At 46.6% G+C, this 15,181-nt stretch overlaps 1 protein-coding gene across 7 annotated transcripts in view; it reads left to right on the top strand.

Moving 5' to 3' along the window:
• Positions 1–15,181, top strand: part of BCORL1 (BCL6 corepressor like 1) — a 64,380-nt gene that overhangs the window by 45,944 nt on the left and 3,255 nt on the right. For all 7 annotated transcript variants that reach the window (XM_037147100.2, XM_037147099.2, XM_037147107.2 and 4 more), the window contains 4 exons: positions 1,907–2,073; positions 2,994–3,139; positions 11,859–11,936; positions 13,058–13,208. In XM_037147100.2, coding sequence (XP_037002995.2) covers positions 1,907–2,073; positions 2,994–3,139; positions 11,859–11,936; positions 13,058–13,208 — 542 coding nt within the window. The remainder of the gene's footprint in view (positions 1–1,906; positions 2,074–2,993; positions 3,140–11,858; positions 11,937–13,057; positions 13,209–15,181) is intronic.

Below are 15,181 nucleotides of genomic sequence, written 5' to 3' on the forward strand. Positions count from 1 at the left end.
CACAATATCATGCAATACATTTCTAGGCTAGAAACGGGTTTGGGAAAGTTATGTTTTCTTGAATTTCCCTGTGCATTGGCTCCCCCACTTGGAGACAAAGAGGGGTGATTGTTGTTCACTCTTCATATCTTCATCTAGCATCCCCTCATGTTGGCTTCCAGTAGTGGAGGACTCAAGAGTATGTTGGAAGGTAGGGCTGGGCTCACTCCACTGTAAACTACTTCCCTGGGAATCAGAAACAAAGCAAGTAAGGAAGTTGGCTTTATTGAGCACTTATTTTGTCATGGTAAGAGCTCTGATAACCTCGTATCATTGCATCGTCACCATAAGCCTGTGGAGGCAGGTTTTGTTAGCCCCATTTTACAGGTGTAAAAATCAAGACTAAGCATTGTTAAGTGTCATGTCTAAGATCACTGAACTACTGCATAGACATGAGTCTGAATTCACATCAAGGGCTCTTTTGATTCCCAAGTACCAGGGTAGGGGTGGAAGCCTAACTCATTTACCATCATGAAATAATGTTGGACAGTTTGGTTGTTTCCCACTTTTTGCCATACAAACTCTCTTGATCTTGTGACTTGGACCACCATACTTTGTATTTCCTCAGAATTTGTTCATAAGGGTGGGACTTCTGGTTTATAGAGTAGGTCCTTCTTTTTTTGTTAGGCTTCTGATGCCTATAACAGACTCATTTCAAGACAGCCATACTCCCAGCCAGGCTGGTCTGCATAGAATAGCTGCCTCAACAATGTCTCTCCGGCAAGCCACTGTCTTTCTTGAGTATATAGTATGGGGCCCTGGAGAACTGCCCAGGGAGACTGAAAGACAAAATGATGAGCAACCCCTGCCCACAAGATTAATTTTTTTAAACCTGGGGCCAAACCAGCAAACAGGGAACTGGAGGTGAACCAACCAGGACAAGGCCAGAGCAGTAGGGCAGCCCATCCCGGGAAGGTGGGAGCGGTCGTCTGAGATCTGAGGAAGATGCGAACATCTACAGTGGTTAGAAGAGTAGGGGGCCTTATGCTCCTGTCAGGGACAGGCAGTGTGACAGCTCCTGTTTCCAGGAGGCAACACCACCAATGCAGGCACACATACTGACAGGCACACTTGCTCACTCATTCTACCAGCCAATCCATGAGCTAGCCGTCAGTCAGGATGACTGAGTGGGCCATTTTCATCAGGGCCTACGAGGGTTGATGATAGGCCCCTGGTAGCTGCTGTGGCTCTTCTCTCAGAAGAAGGGCTGCCTTTCTCCTCCCCCTCAGCTTATTCACCAGCGGTATCCCAGACTGGCTAGGATGCTTCCAGGCCCAGAGTCCCACTTTTGGTCCTATCATCTCAGCCCAGGGAAGCTAATAATTACTACACGGATGAATGACCACACTGAATTATACTCAGAACAGTCTGGATTTGAGGGGAGGGCTGGGATAAGCATCTAGAGATAGTACTTAAAATGATGAAAGCCAGCACCCAGATGTAGTACTTGAACCCATTCTTTCTTCCTTGTTCTCAAATTACCACCAGAGTCTGTGCTTACTACCGCATGTCTCATTGGCCTTGCAGAACCCCAGACTGGGGAACCGGTGCTCAGGGAGTTGAGGCCTCAGGGTTTGGGTTCTGGGTGGGTAGGTGAGCCTCTCTGAAGATCTCACCCCAATAACCCACACCCAGATGAGTGTTCTCGGTCATAAGAAATGCCTCCCCACTGCTTGAGAAAAACAGTCCAGAGCCAAGGTCCTGGGAATGGCAGCTCAGGACTGTAACTTTGTTGACAAAAGATTTTGAGACTTGTCTGTTGGTATGTGGAATAAAGGTCAGGCACAGAGATTCTCCCAGAACGTAACTGGGGTGGTTTCGTGAATTGGGTCACTTTTTGCTCACATTGCTATCCTTGTCCCCACAGGATGTTGTTCTCTACTGCCTCCAGAAAGACAGTGAGGACGTGAATCACCGCGACAATGCTGGCTACACGGCCCTACATGAAGCCTGCTCCCGGGGCTGGACCGACATTCTGAACATCCTGCTGGAACATGGGGCCAATGTGAACTGCAGTGCACAGGATGGCACAAGGCATGCTCCCCTGCCTCTCCCACCCACCCCCCCCAGCTCAGTCCCAGTCTAGACCTTTGCAGCAAGCCACGCCGCTAGGCTGCAAGTTGCACAGGGGGCCTGTCAGGGGACGTTTTGGGAAGACATCTGCAGACTGCAGGGAAAACTGGGTTAGGGCAGGGGTGGATGTGTTCCTCGCTGCTCAGTCCACATCATTTACCAAGGGGAAGCTGGGGTTGTCTAGGGATCAACCCATGAGATGCAGCTTCACCAGGAAGATCACTCAAGCTTTCCCCAAGCCATCCTGGTGGTGCACCTGTCTCAGGCAGAATCTCAGGCTTCAGAAACAAGGAGGCTGACCTTACGGTAACATCCAGATTTGATCTCTATACACTGTTTAAAAGACGCCTTTCTTTGCCTTAAAGAAATTGTACCCATTCTCCTCTGTTCTGTCAGAGGGCTTACTTCCTGGGCAAAATTGAGACCTGAGCCACATACTAAGTGAGGGGACTTGGGTGAAAGGACTCTGGCTCTGCTCGGCCACCACCTGGTGTGTGGAGCTGTTCTGCTAATCCCCGCACATGGGTCCTTCTGTTCATAAATCTAACCATCTGCTTTAAGTTTATCCTCAGTCAGGGGCCCGCTCTGTCCTGAACCTCAGAGCCACCAGTGGAGCTCCAACGTGCCATAGAGACTATCTCAAGATGTAGGGAGAATGTAAGAGGGAAAAAGGAGAGGGGGGGGAAAGAGACGCAGGAAGAGAAAGAGGTAGAGAGATGTAGTGGGAGATATAGGCCAGAGGTGGTTCCTCTGCTCTAAGTCTTACCCCACATTATGCTGCAGTCATCTCATTTTACTTTCCCTTGACAAGGTAGCCTGAGGTCTACACACCCAGGTTCCCACTTGGGCCCTATTTTCCTCACCCTGTATCACCTACACAGGCCAGTTCATGATGCAGTGGTCAATGACAACCTGGAGACCATGTGGCTTTTGCTGTCCTATGGGGCTGACCCCACCTTGGCCACCTACTCGGGACAAACAGCCATGAAGTTGGCCAGCAGTGACACCATGAAGCGCTTTCTCAGCGGTAAGCACAGCCCAGACTCAAAGCCATCGTCCTTGGGGCTGGCCTCTGATCCCTGAACTCCTGAGAAGATACTCTTTATCTCCTTCCATCTCAAACAGCTCCTGTGAGGAGTGTCAGCCCTTTTTACAAGCTTTAAATCTCTCAGAAGTCTGTATAAACTTTAAAAAACCCAAGGGCCCACTTTCTCCTGTCCTAGTGCTGTGAGTGTGCACATTGCATGCATCCGCTTTAGCACCCTGGTTGCCCTCCAGGACCCACTTCCCAGCAAAGGCATGTGGGCCGGGCCTCCTTGTAGGACAGCAATCCCACTAATAGATTTAGTTCAGGACAAAATGTATTGACCTGCGCTTTGCATGGGGTATCAGTCGTTAAGAAGTGATACTTAAGTGTTTTGCCTTTGTTTTTTCATTTTCTCCTGTCGATGATCAGAGTAGAACCCTGATCACCGACCCCTCCTGACACTATTTCTCATAGCCCTTGTTTGTGGTAACTGTGAGGTTCCCTTGTGTGCCTCCCCCCTATTCCTTTCTCTTCCTCCCTCACCTAACCCCTCTGGAAAAGTGTCTGGTATTCAGGCCTATGGCAACAGCCACAAGCTAACATGCATTTATTTTCTCATTAACAGATGGCAGCTGTTTGTCTGTAGTTAGATAGCTACTGAGTTGGGCAGCGGGAGGAAGATAAGAAGGGAAGTCTAGCTTTGGGCATGCTCAGTGCCAATCTCCTATGACTTGACCTCTGAAGGAAGAAACCCTGCCTCCTCAGTGACATCACAGCTTGGCCTCCAGTAGTCACTTCTTCAGACTGCCTGAAGCATCTAGTAGTTCTATCACTGACTCTCTTTTCTTTCTCCTTGGAAGTGTTCATGTTTGTGGTTAGAACCCCTTGGAACTGGGAGCCCACAGGACCAAGGGTTTGCTCGCGCCTGTTCCCTGGTTAGTCCCCGCTCCCCTTACTCCAGAGAGAAAGTTCTGGACTCCCAACCAGAGGCTCATTTGTTTATCAAACAAAGGTTAAATAGGTAGCCGATAATGAAAAAACAAAAGAACCTGAACTGAAGGTTTTCATGAAAAGAGGGCTAGATGGGAAGTGCTATTTACATACTAATAAGAGCTGGAGGGGTTATGATGGAATGCCACTGAGGGAGGCCTTGGCCTCTGCTGAGCCAGCCTCCATTCCATCCCCAGGCAAGCCAGCTAAACCCGGAAATCACCTTCACCGTGTACAGGCCTCATGCCTTACAGCTGGACCCAGCCTCTCCCTGGCTCAGGGAAGGAGGACTGGCTTTTCCTTCCCCCATTTGGGGGGGGTCCCAGGCCCCTGTTATTAAGGCAAAGAGGCACTTTGTGATGCTCATTCAGTCATTTTCCTGGTTCAGTGATGACGCCTATTCCTTTAGTTGAACCATCTTCAGGGTGCAGGGCTCGGGGCCTCCTCCCACATACCATACTTTACACGTACTCCCTCTTATACACGCATGTGTAGTTGTTTTCATGGCACTCAATTCCCAGGAAAAGCTGGCACACATGACCATCAAGAGCATCTCAACTTAATAAAAACAGCACTGTGAAGCTCCTTCTCTGATCAACAGCTCTAGTCCAGGCCTCCGTGGACTAGAGGTTGTCCTCCCAAGGGTCTCAGGGCCCCTCCGGGTCCACATAAAGCTCTTTCAGGCCACCTGAGTAAGCCGATGAACTCTTTACTTCCCTGACCCCTTCTCCAAAACGTGAAAGGAGTTTGAATGTTGAAACCATTTTTAAGTAGGTAAGAAATTAGAAATAAACACTTTTTTTCTCTTTTCATCTCTATTAACTCATCCCAACTACTATTCAGTTTTTTGATGTGTCCTTAAAGTAACTCTAATGCTAGTCCCTGTTGCAGAAGCAAGAGAAGACTTTTCTTAATTCACATGCTTTCTAGCTTCTCTGAGCTAAAACACCTTCATTCAAATCTTGACATTGTTTCTCAACTTTATGGGATGGAGCTGTTGCTTTACAATGGGGGCCGGCAGCTGAAGGGAGTGTTAAAACTGGGCCACATCTTTTCCATGCAAATGTCAAGTGGCATTAAAAGCAGAGCGCTGTCTGGCTGTTGGAGAAAGTGCTAGTAAGCAGGGCCAGGACCTGGGCCCAACACCCCAGGAAAGGAGGCACTGGCAGAAGTGAATGGACTTCCAGGAGGGGGACCCTGGCTCCGAAGGCTGCTTTGGGGGCATGAGAGGACAGTACTCAGGACCTTTTTAAAAAAATTAGGTATAATTCACCTTAACTATTTGAAAGTAAACAATTCAGTGGCACTTAGTATATTCACAGTATTGTGCAGCCATCATCAGGCCCCTTTCTTGATTCCTTGACTGAGTAGTTCTCTCTTTTTTTGTCCTTGTATCCCTCCTCCCCAGATCTCAAGAAGGCACTGGATAGTGGCATAGTGGCTGCAGGAAGCACCATTAGGTTGGAGGCTGGAGAGGAAGTTCCCTCCACTACCCCACTTTCCCAACCCCTACACCTGGATGCATTTGGGACTTTTTTTTTTTTTTTTACTGTCCCTGCCTGGCTGAGGTACTGTTACAGCTTTTTGCTTTTCATCCCCAAGCATTTGCCTGACCAGACTCTGTAGACTGTCTTCTTCCTCCGCTAGTAGAGATCCCACTGGGCAGAAAATGAAGGCAAAGTCTCACAGGCTGCAAAGGGCTTCATTTTCTGCAGGCAGAGAAGGTGAGCAAGAGCCTTGTGTACAGCTTCCCTTATTTTGTGCAAGGCCCCTGTTCTGGAAGAGTCTGGAAAGCAAATCCTTGTTTAAATACCCAAAGGAATGTCACTATTTACAGGTATCCTGTAGTGAATCCTTTTGTAAAGTAGATGTTGATATTCATCTGGGTTGTAAATGTGCATTTTCTATATTGGGTTAGTTTAAAGTGAGGCCCATTTCTCCTGAGGTCATGAAGGATGTACTGGCATTTCTTCATTGATTTATTGAACCATGCAGTTATTGAGCACCTGTTAAGTTTTGGGTACAGTGCTGGATACTGGAGGCCAGATAGTGAGGCCTTTGTCTTTTGTCCTGGAGCACCAAGCCATCCAAACCCTCCCAAAGACCTTCGGAACACCTCCTCCTTCAGGCCAAATGACAGGCAGGCATGTGACTGATTTGCCTTTGACCTTTTGAAGGGGAGAATATCCGAGCTAGCCAAGGGAAAACAGATTCATTTTTCCTCCTTTGTCTGAAACAGTGTGGTGGCTGTGCAGGGAGGTCGCCCTTTAGTTTGTGGCATTGGAGGAAGTATTGGGACTGCTTTCCCTTCCACTGATGAAGGGGTTAGCAGTTTACCACTTGAGGTCACCGAATCACAGGGTTTTTTTTTTTTTTTCCTGCCGGAGACCTCACCATATGACCACATGTTGAAGATCACTTGTTTTTTGTTTTTCCTTCCTTTCATGTCTCAGCTGGTGACTTGATTGGAGGAGATGGGGAGGGGGTATGATGGCACCCTGGGAAATAAAGAAACTGATTGCCAGGGTGACCACTTACATCAAGTACTTAAACATTTTTTAATTGAGGTAAAATTCACATAAAATTAACCATTTAAATGTAAGCAATTCCGTGACATTTAGTGCATTCACAGTGTTGTACAACCACTACCTCTTTCTCCTTCTAAGACATTCTCATCACCCAAAAATGAAATCTCATACCCCATTAACCAGTTGCTTTCCATTCCTCTCTCTCCCCAGCCCCTGGCAACCACACATCTACTTTCTGTCTTAATGGATTTGCCATTCTGGAGTTTCCATACAAATGGAATCATACAATATAGGGCCTATTGTATCTGACTTCTTTCATGTCATAACATGTTTTGGAGGTGCATCCATGTAGTAGCATGTTTCAGTACTTCATTCCTTTTAAGGTTGAATAATAGCCCATTGTATGGATATGCCCTATTTTCCTTACACATTCAGTTGAGAGACATTTGGGTTGTGTCCACCTTTTGGTGATTGTAACTAGTGCTGCTGTGGATGTGCGTGTGTAAGATTTGTTCGGTACCAGTCTTCAGCTTTTTAAAAAAATATGTTTTATTGATTATGCTATTACAGTTGTCCCACTTCCCCCCTTTATTCCTCTCCACCCTGCACACCCTCTCCCACCCACATTCCCCCCTTTAGTTCATGTCCACGTGTCATAAGTTCTTTAGCTTCTACGTTTCCCATACTGTTCTTGCCTCCCCCCTGTCTATTTTCTACCTACCGTCTATGCTACTTATTCTCTGTACCTTTCCCCCCTCTCTCCTCCTCCACTGCCCTGTTGCTAACCCTCCATGTGATCTCCATTTCTATGGCTCCATTCCTGTTCTAGTTGTTTGCTTAGTTTGTTTTTGTTTTTGTTTTAGGTGTGGTGGTTAATAATTGAGAGTTTGCTGTCATTTTACTATACATGTTTTTTATCTTATTTTTCTTAGATAAGTCCCTTTAACATTTCATATAAGGGCTTAGTGATGATGAACTCCTTGAACTTGACCTTATCTGAAAAGCACTTCATCTGCCCTTCCATTCTAAATGAAAGCTTTGCTGGATAGAGCAATCTTGGATGTAGGTCCTTGCCTTTCATGACTTGGAATACTTCTTTCCAGCCCCTTTTGCCTGTAAGGTCTCTTTTGAGGAATCAGCTGACAGTCTGATGGGAACTCCTTTGTAGGTGACTGTCCCCTTATCTCTTGCTGCTTCTAGGATTCTCTCCTTCATTTTAATCTTGGCTAATGTAATGATTATGTGCCTTGGTGTGTTCCTCCTTGGGTCCACCTTCTTTGGGACTCTCTGAGCTTCCTGGACTTCCTGGAAGTCTATTTCCTTTGCCAGATTGGGGAGGTTCTCCTTTATTATTTGTTCAGATAACTTTTCCACTTGTCGCTCTTCCTCTTTCCCTTCTGGTACCCCTATAATTCAGATGTCAGAATGTTTAAAGGTGTCCTGGAGGTTCCTAAGCCTCTCCTCATTTTTTTGAATTGTTGTTTCTTCATTCTTTTCTGTTTGGTTGTTTCTTCCTTCGAGTCCATTCCATTGATTTGAGTCCCAGTTTTCTTCCCATCACTATTGGTTCCCTGCGCATTTATTTTCCTTCATTTCACTCAGCATGGTCTTCATTTTTTTCATCTAATTTGCGACCAAATTCGACGAATTCTGTGAGCATCCTGATCACCAGTGCCTTGAACTGTGCGTTTGATAGGCTGGCTGCTCCTTCCTTCATTTCAGTGTCTTCTGCTGCTCCCTCCAAGCAAACTGGGCCTTTCTGGTACTGTTTCCCATGTGGGTGGGCTTGTTCACGTTATAGGATCCTGTGGATCTCTCCAGTGAACTCTCCTATGAGGCTGGGAGTCTCTCCCGGCACCTCAACCCCCACAGGTGTTTTCAATTGGTGTTTTGAGGCTTCATTTCCCAGCGCTGGGACCCTGGGTTGCGTGGTCTGTCTCACTTTCCAGTTTCGCCTGGTTTATCGGCACTCGAATACGGGACCAGCCAATCCGCCTGCCAACTTACGCACTGTGCCCTGCTTCACAATTGCTGCCTCGCTGGGTCTGCCCATTGCCACCCCACGCCCCTCCAGCCACCGCCAGCACACCCAGGGTCCACCTGCTGCCATCTTTTTTTTGCCACGACCCCTCCTCTCCACCCAGCTGCCCGCCAGACTCCACCCCTCCTACCTGTCTGGATGAGTGTGTCTATCTTAACTCCTTGGTTGTCGGACTTCCACGCAGTTTAATTTTCTGTCAGTTCTGGTTGTTATTTTGTTTCTAAATTGTTGTTGTCCTTATTTTGGTTGTGCAAGGAGGCACAGTGTGTCTACCTATGCCTCCATCTTGGCCAAAAGTCTCCTCAGCTCTTTTGATAAATACCTAGGAACAGGATCACTGGGCCGAGGGTATTTTCGAAGGAAAGCATAAGAGGAAAAGACTGAAAGTTGTGAGAGGGAGCGAGGGAGAATCAAGGAAAAGGAAAGTCACTCTTCATTCTGATTGTCTGTGAAGACCTGTGAGGAAAGGTGACTTGAAGCTGCACCATCAAGCAAACCTTGCAGTTTCTTCTTCTGTGCCACTCATGGACCTGTTGTGACTTTTGCATCTTTGCTCATGGCAATTAATTTCTAGCTGTCTCAAAAAGATAAATTCACCTACAAATGACAAAGATTTGTTGTTAGTGAGGAGAATTAGAGGAATGTGCCAGGAGGCCTTGATGGCGATTCCAGCCATAGGGATGTGGTGACCTAGGGCTGCTCTGATGGAGCCCTCATGTGGACCTTTTTGGGGAGGGACAGCAGTCATTTGAATGCATAGGTTCGGGCATGCTGGTTAAGCAAGCACGTTACTTTATAGTCTAATGCAGGGGTGTCAAACTCATTTTGACCAGGGGCCACATCAGCCTCACGGTTGCATTCAAAGGGCTGAGTGCAATTTTAAGACTATGTAAATGTAACTGCTCCTTAACAGTTAAGTGAGAGCTTGGTGCTGCTGCCAGGTAGAAACAAGGTGCCGGGCCAGATAAAACAAGGTGGAGGGCCGGATTCAGCCCGTGGGCCTTGTGTTTGCCACCTGTAGCCTACAGTTTTGCCTCGTGGTAACTCCTTCCTTCTTTTCTTTCTTTCCCACATATTTATGATGTTTTTCATATGTGCCAGGCATCTGGGCTTAGATACCTAGGAGACAATGGTGGACAAGACAAACATGGTCCCTGCCTTTTGGCAATTTACGATCTCATTTCTTCATGTCCTAGGACACCTAGTACAGGGCTAGGCAAAGAAATAGACACATGTCTAACTGAAAAATGCTTTTGGAAGAAACTACTATCAACTCTCAAGTGGCACAGGGTACCAAAGAGCACTTAAGCTGGCAGTCATGACCTCAGAGTTTTTTCATAGACTGTACAAAAGATCTGCTGCACTTGAATAAAGGTTTTCCATTCCAGCTGCTCAGCCATTACTTTGAAAGCTTCTCTCTGGCTGCCTTTTCCTACTGGAAGAAGCCCTTCATCTCCTAGAAGGTTGCTAAAAAAGGACTTCTTTCAGTAGGTCACAACAGCTAATAGGTATTTTTGCTTATAGCATGTGTGAAGGGATGTTGGAGTGCAGTAGTACTTTTTCCATCAGGGGAAATGAGCTCTGCTCCTTTAAGAGTGGCTGCTTGCTCACTTCTTCCTGGGATTTCGTTTTCAGGGGCCACCCTCTCCTCGTCTGTGCCCTTTGGACTCTCCTGTCCTGTTGCCCAGGTGTCACCTAAGGGCTGGCGGCAACCATACACAGCTAAATCATCTTGCCAACTGTACTAGGTAGCATATTGGTAACTGCTGGGCCATGTGCCCACAGATGACACAATTGAATTTGTCATGAAAACCTGCTTGTCCATGTGGGGCTGAGTAGTGAAGCAGTTTTACTAGATGATGCGTAGCTAGGAAAGAAGGAGGCTAAGTGGTGACCGGATGGATGTCCTCAGATCAAGTAAGCAAAGGGTGATTTAACTATTGTTTATTGTGGTAATATATGTGTAACACAATTTACACTTCTAATCATTTTACAGTGTGCAGTCGAATGATACTAAGTACAGCTGTAGTGTTGTGCAACTGTTAACAAGTTTCAGAATTTTCTCATCACCCCCGAAGGAAACCCTGTACCCATTAGGTGGTCACTTCCTGTTCCCTCCCAGCCACCAGTCTGCTTTCTGTCTCTGTAAATGTGCCTGTTCTGGGTATTTTATATACGTGTAATCATATAATATGTGGCCTTTTGTGTCTGACTTCTTTTACTTAGTATAGCATTATCAAGTTTCATCCAAATTGGAGCATGTATCAGCACCTCATTCCTGCCTATGCCTGAATAATATTCCATTGTATAGATATACCACATTTTGTTTATCCCTTTATCAGCTGTGGGTGCCATTTGGTTTGTATCAGTTTTGGGGCTATTATAAATAGACCTACTATGAACATTCAGGTATAACTTTTGGTTTGAACACCTGTTTTCAATTCTTTTGGGTCTATAACTAGGAGTGGAAGCAGACGATTTTTGTGGGGATAAACTTGGCTATTTGCCAGATACTTGTTTAAAGATGAAACAGGAATCGTGCTTCCTTATCTTAATTTGAACTGGGGAGAACACGATTGGATAAGTGAATATTGTGAGCAGCAGGGAACTAAAGTATAGGGCTAGTTCTAGGATTCTGCTTGCAGAGTAATTACCAACATCATTTAAAGCAGGAATTCCAGACCTAAATGCCTTGAGGCTGATCATGTAAGAGAGCTGAGCAGGCTGGGTGGGGACTGTTGAATTGGAGAATAGCACATGTCGCCTATCCTCCAGCCAACTGTTGACATGCAGGAATGTGGATGCAGTGTTGCCAGATCTCCTCTTTTTTTTTTTTTTCAAGAAAACTTGGAAATCTGGATTTTAAGTGAAACCTCTCAATGTTAAAATGATGGATGTTAATTTTACACACACACACACACACACACACACACACACACACAGTGAGCCAAACCCCAGGTGGTCACGGCTAGATTTGGCTCCTGGATGCTGGTTTGCAACCTCTGATTGACAGCCAGAAGTGTATCACTCTCATCACTCCCAGACCCTCCTGTGGTCCTTCCCTTCTCCCATTCTCCTAGCCCCATGTGGATGTACTTTGCTTTTAGATTTCTTATCCGGCGTACCCTTTTTGTCTCACTGCCTTCTCTTCTTTTATCAGATCACCTATCAGATCTTCAGGGTCGGGCAGAGGGTGATCCTGGTGTATCCTGGGACTTTTACAGCAGTTCCGTATTGGGTAAGCTTGCAGAAGGATTCTTCCCCCACTCCCACCCCACCCCCACCCTGTCTATGGCTCAGAGATGTGGGATTTGCTTTGGGTTTTACTAATTCTTCTCAAAGGCAAGAGTGACCCTGTGGAAGTACCTTTTCTTCTCCTGTCAAGTAGCGTACAGACTGTTTTAGCCCAAACTCTAGTACATGCCTCCCCCAGACTCAGAACACATTGGCCTAAACTAGGAGATGCCACTTATTTGGACAAAGCTATCATTAGCCCTCTACCACCCCCACCCCTGGTGTTTATTTTTAATTCTCTCCCTTCCAAGGTCCCTTTCTCCTACCTTGTTTTGTACTAACCTTCCCAGAAGCCCTGCCCTTATGCACATTGTCACCTTTTCTGGTATTGCTCACACTCAGGAGGGGTCCAGCCCCTCATCTAGCAGCTGCCATTCCCTCCCTCCCTGGGCCCCACGATGCGCAGAGTTTCTGAGATAGTTGCTGTCTCCTGAGCCCTTAGCCTTATAGCCCAAGCTTTCCTCACTTAAAGGAGCAGTGAGTCTTTATCTCTGTCAGTCATCTATCATGCGCCATCAGGCCAGGGGACAGATTGAGGGAGGTGCCCACCCCTAAGCTTAGGGGAAGCTGGAGCAGGGCAAGGTTGGGATGGAGTGAAACAAGCCCAACCCAAACTCATGTCTAGGGAAGGGAACCAGCTGGGCCCCCTCTGGGTTTTTGGAGACTCCAGCAAGCAGTTGGAATGGTTTGGGAAAACCGGGGGAAGTGAAGGACAAGTGTTTTTACCTTGCCTTTGACTGTGATGGTATCTTCAGGCTTTCATCTCCAACAGCTGAACAGCTCATCCTTCACATCACCTTGCTTTTTTTCCAATTGAAAGGCAGAGTAGTATAATGAATCTCTGGCCACCAAACACGACCATCTTCCAGGGCTGGAACTTTCACGTGCCCTTGCAAGGACGGGAGCCATAGGATCATCGAACCTTGGCCCCGGACAGGGGTCTGTAGGCTTGTTGTTTATCTTCTAATCACCCAGCTTCATACCCCTTTGTGTTGTTGGAGCCTTTCTGCTCGTTGGTTTTGTGTATGTAGCTAAGTCTTAATTCCCCGTGTGCTCTCCATACAGAGGAAAAAGAGGGCTTTGCCTGTGACCTCCTACATAATCCCCCTGGGAACTCTGATCACGAAGACGATGGGGAAAAGGATGATTTTATGTTTGAGCTCTCAGACAAGCCTCTTCTCCCATGCTACAACCTGCAAGTGTCAGTGTCCCATGGGTAAGTGTCTAAGAGACTTATCGGGGCCAAGTGCCAGAATCCTGGCAACCCCTGGCCTGCCTCCCTGGGAAGGGTGGAGTTCTCCAGAAGGAAGCTGAGACCTGGAGAACAAGTGCCGGAGCCTGAGAACGATGATATATGACCAAGGCCAGCCTCACTTTCCAGGTTATATTCCTGGTTACTTTCCTTGGTTATATTCACAATAGAGCCTGAAAGCTCTAGATGCATTGACTGTGCTTATTTCCCAAACCCCAAATCCAGATTTACTCTCTAAAGGCTTTTTGTGCTGTTCCTGGGAGTAAGAGGTGATCTGGGAGATATTTGGGTTGACGAACTATTAGAATCTCTGCAACATTTTTGTGGTTTCTAGGGACAGCCAGACAGAATATTTGAAATCGAGATTCTTGGAAAAGCCAGGACATATGGTTGCCATAGCTATGGGGCCACTGGGGTCCTTAAGTAATCCACAGGCTGGCTTCTCCTCTCCTTAATGCTGGTGAGAGGATGGCATCGGTGCTGTCATCTCCGATTTGCATGTATATTATAACAGGGATCACCCATTTTTGGAGATTAGCATTTACCTGACACTTAACATTAGACTGAACCCAATTTAATCTTTGGTGATTCCGAAGGGAGTCGGACGGCCTGCAGGGCCACGGATCTTGTTGGGTTGGCTGTGTGGCAGAGTGGCAGTCCTGGTTAGAAGGATGCAGGATGAGTTTTCCTTGTTTTCTGAGCCTTCACCAAATAGTTTCTTCTTCTTGGTGTCTTCTTCACATGTTTCAAATGCCTTTGAAACACCTTTAAGGGTGGTTTTCCTTTGATATCTATTCTTAAAATAGCAGACCCTTTTATTTTTTTAAAAAAGGGAAAACCCATGAAGTGCACATGATACAGAGAGGGGTGGACGATGGGTTAGGAACCCTTCGAGCTAGGCCCTTCATTGAGGACTCTAACCATTCAACCAGGGTTTCTTTGCGTCCCTTCCCCCTGTGGCCTGACAAGAATAAAAATAGCCTATATGATGACAGTAGTATGGATCAAGTTTCAGGGGCTTTTGGTCCTTATTCTTCGGGGCATAAGCTGATCCCTGAGGGTGGGGCGGGGCCTCTGGGATATAGTATTGCACGGTTAATTAATTCCTCCAAAGTATTCAGCACCTCCTTCTCTGAAACAGGATCTTGGGCCCCAGGCAGTAAAAGGACCAGGGTAGTGTGCTTTAGGTGCAGACAGAACACAGGCAAGCAGGCCGGCGGGCAGGTTTTTGGTCAAGAGTTTGGTGTGGGACATGTTGGTCTTCCTGGTGTTAACTCTACTAACACCTATGCTGAATCTGCCCTTCCCCACAACTGCAGCACGATGTGAAAATTTGACGTTTTTCAAGAAGTAGGGGGTGTAGAAAAATGATTTCTCTGAGGCCCTGTGGGGTTCAGAAGTGCCTTCTGCAGCATCAGAGCAAAACTGAATGCTGATCACTAGCATCAGTGTTCTAGGAGGTTTCCATTGTTTGCTGGTCCAAGTGCATGATATATGTGGTCTCTTTCTCTTAACCCAGGACACTCTAGTCCCTGATTGTGTAAGGTGGCAGAGTTTGCCCTTATTTGGACGGAATGTTGCATTTTAGGGATAAGAATTGTGGGTTTAGGTGCTGTATAGAGCCTTCAATTCATTCTATAAACACATCTTATGCAGTCGCAGCAAATCATATGCCGAGGACCAGAATACAGCTCTGACCTTCAAAGGGTCTGCAGTCTAGTGGAGGGGATAGACAGATATGCAGTTAACTGTAATAGGAGACCAAATGTCCTAAGCAGCTTTATTACTGCAAACAACTCAAACAGTTCAGAAGAGATCAAGTGAAAAATAACAGTCCTCTCCACCCCAAGCCCCCATTCCTATGCCACAGAGAGAACCACCGTTTACGTTTCTTTTGCATGCTTTCTGAAATGGGTTCCGTTATAAGTAGTGTACTA

This window comes from Artibeus jamaicensis, unplaced genomic scaffold (assembly GCF_021234435.1).
Source record: "Artibeus jamaicensis isolate MK-2021 breed Jamaican fruit bat unplaced genomic scaffold, CSHL_Jam_final contig_240, whole genome shotgun sequence".
Lineage (NCBI taxonomy): Eukaryota > Metazoa > Chordata > Mammalia > Chiroptera > Phyllostomidae > Artibeus > Artibeus jamaicensis.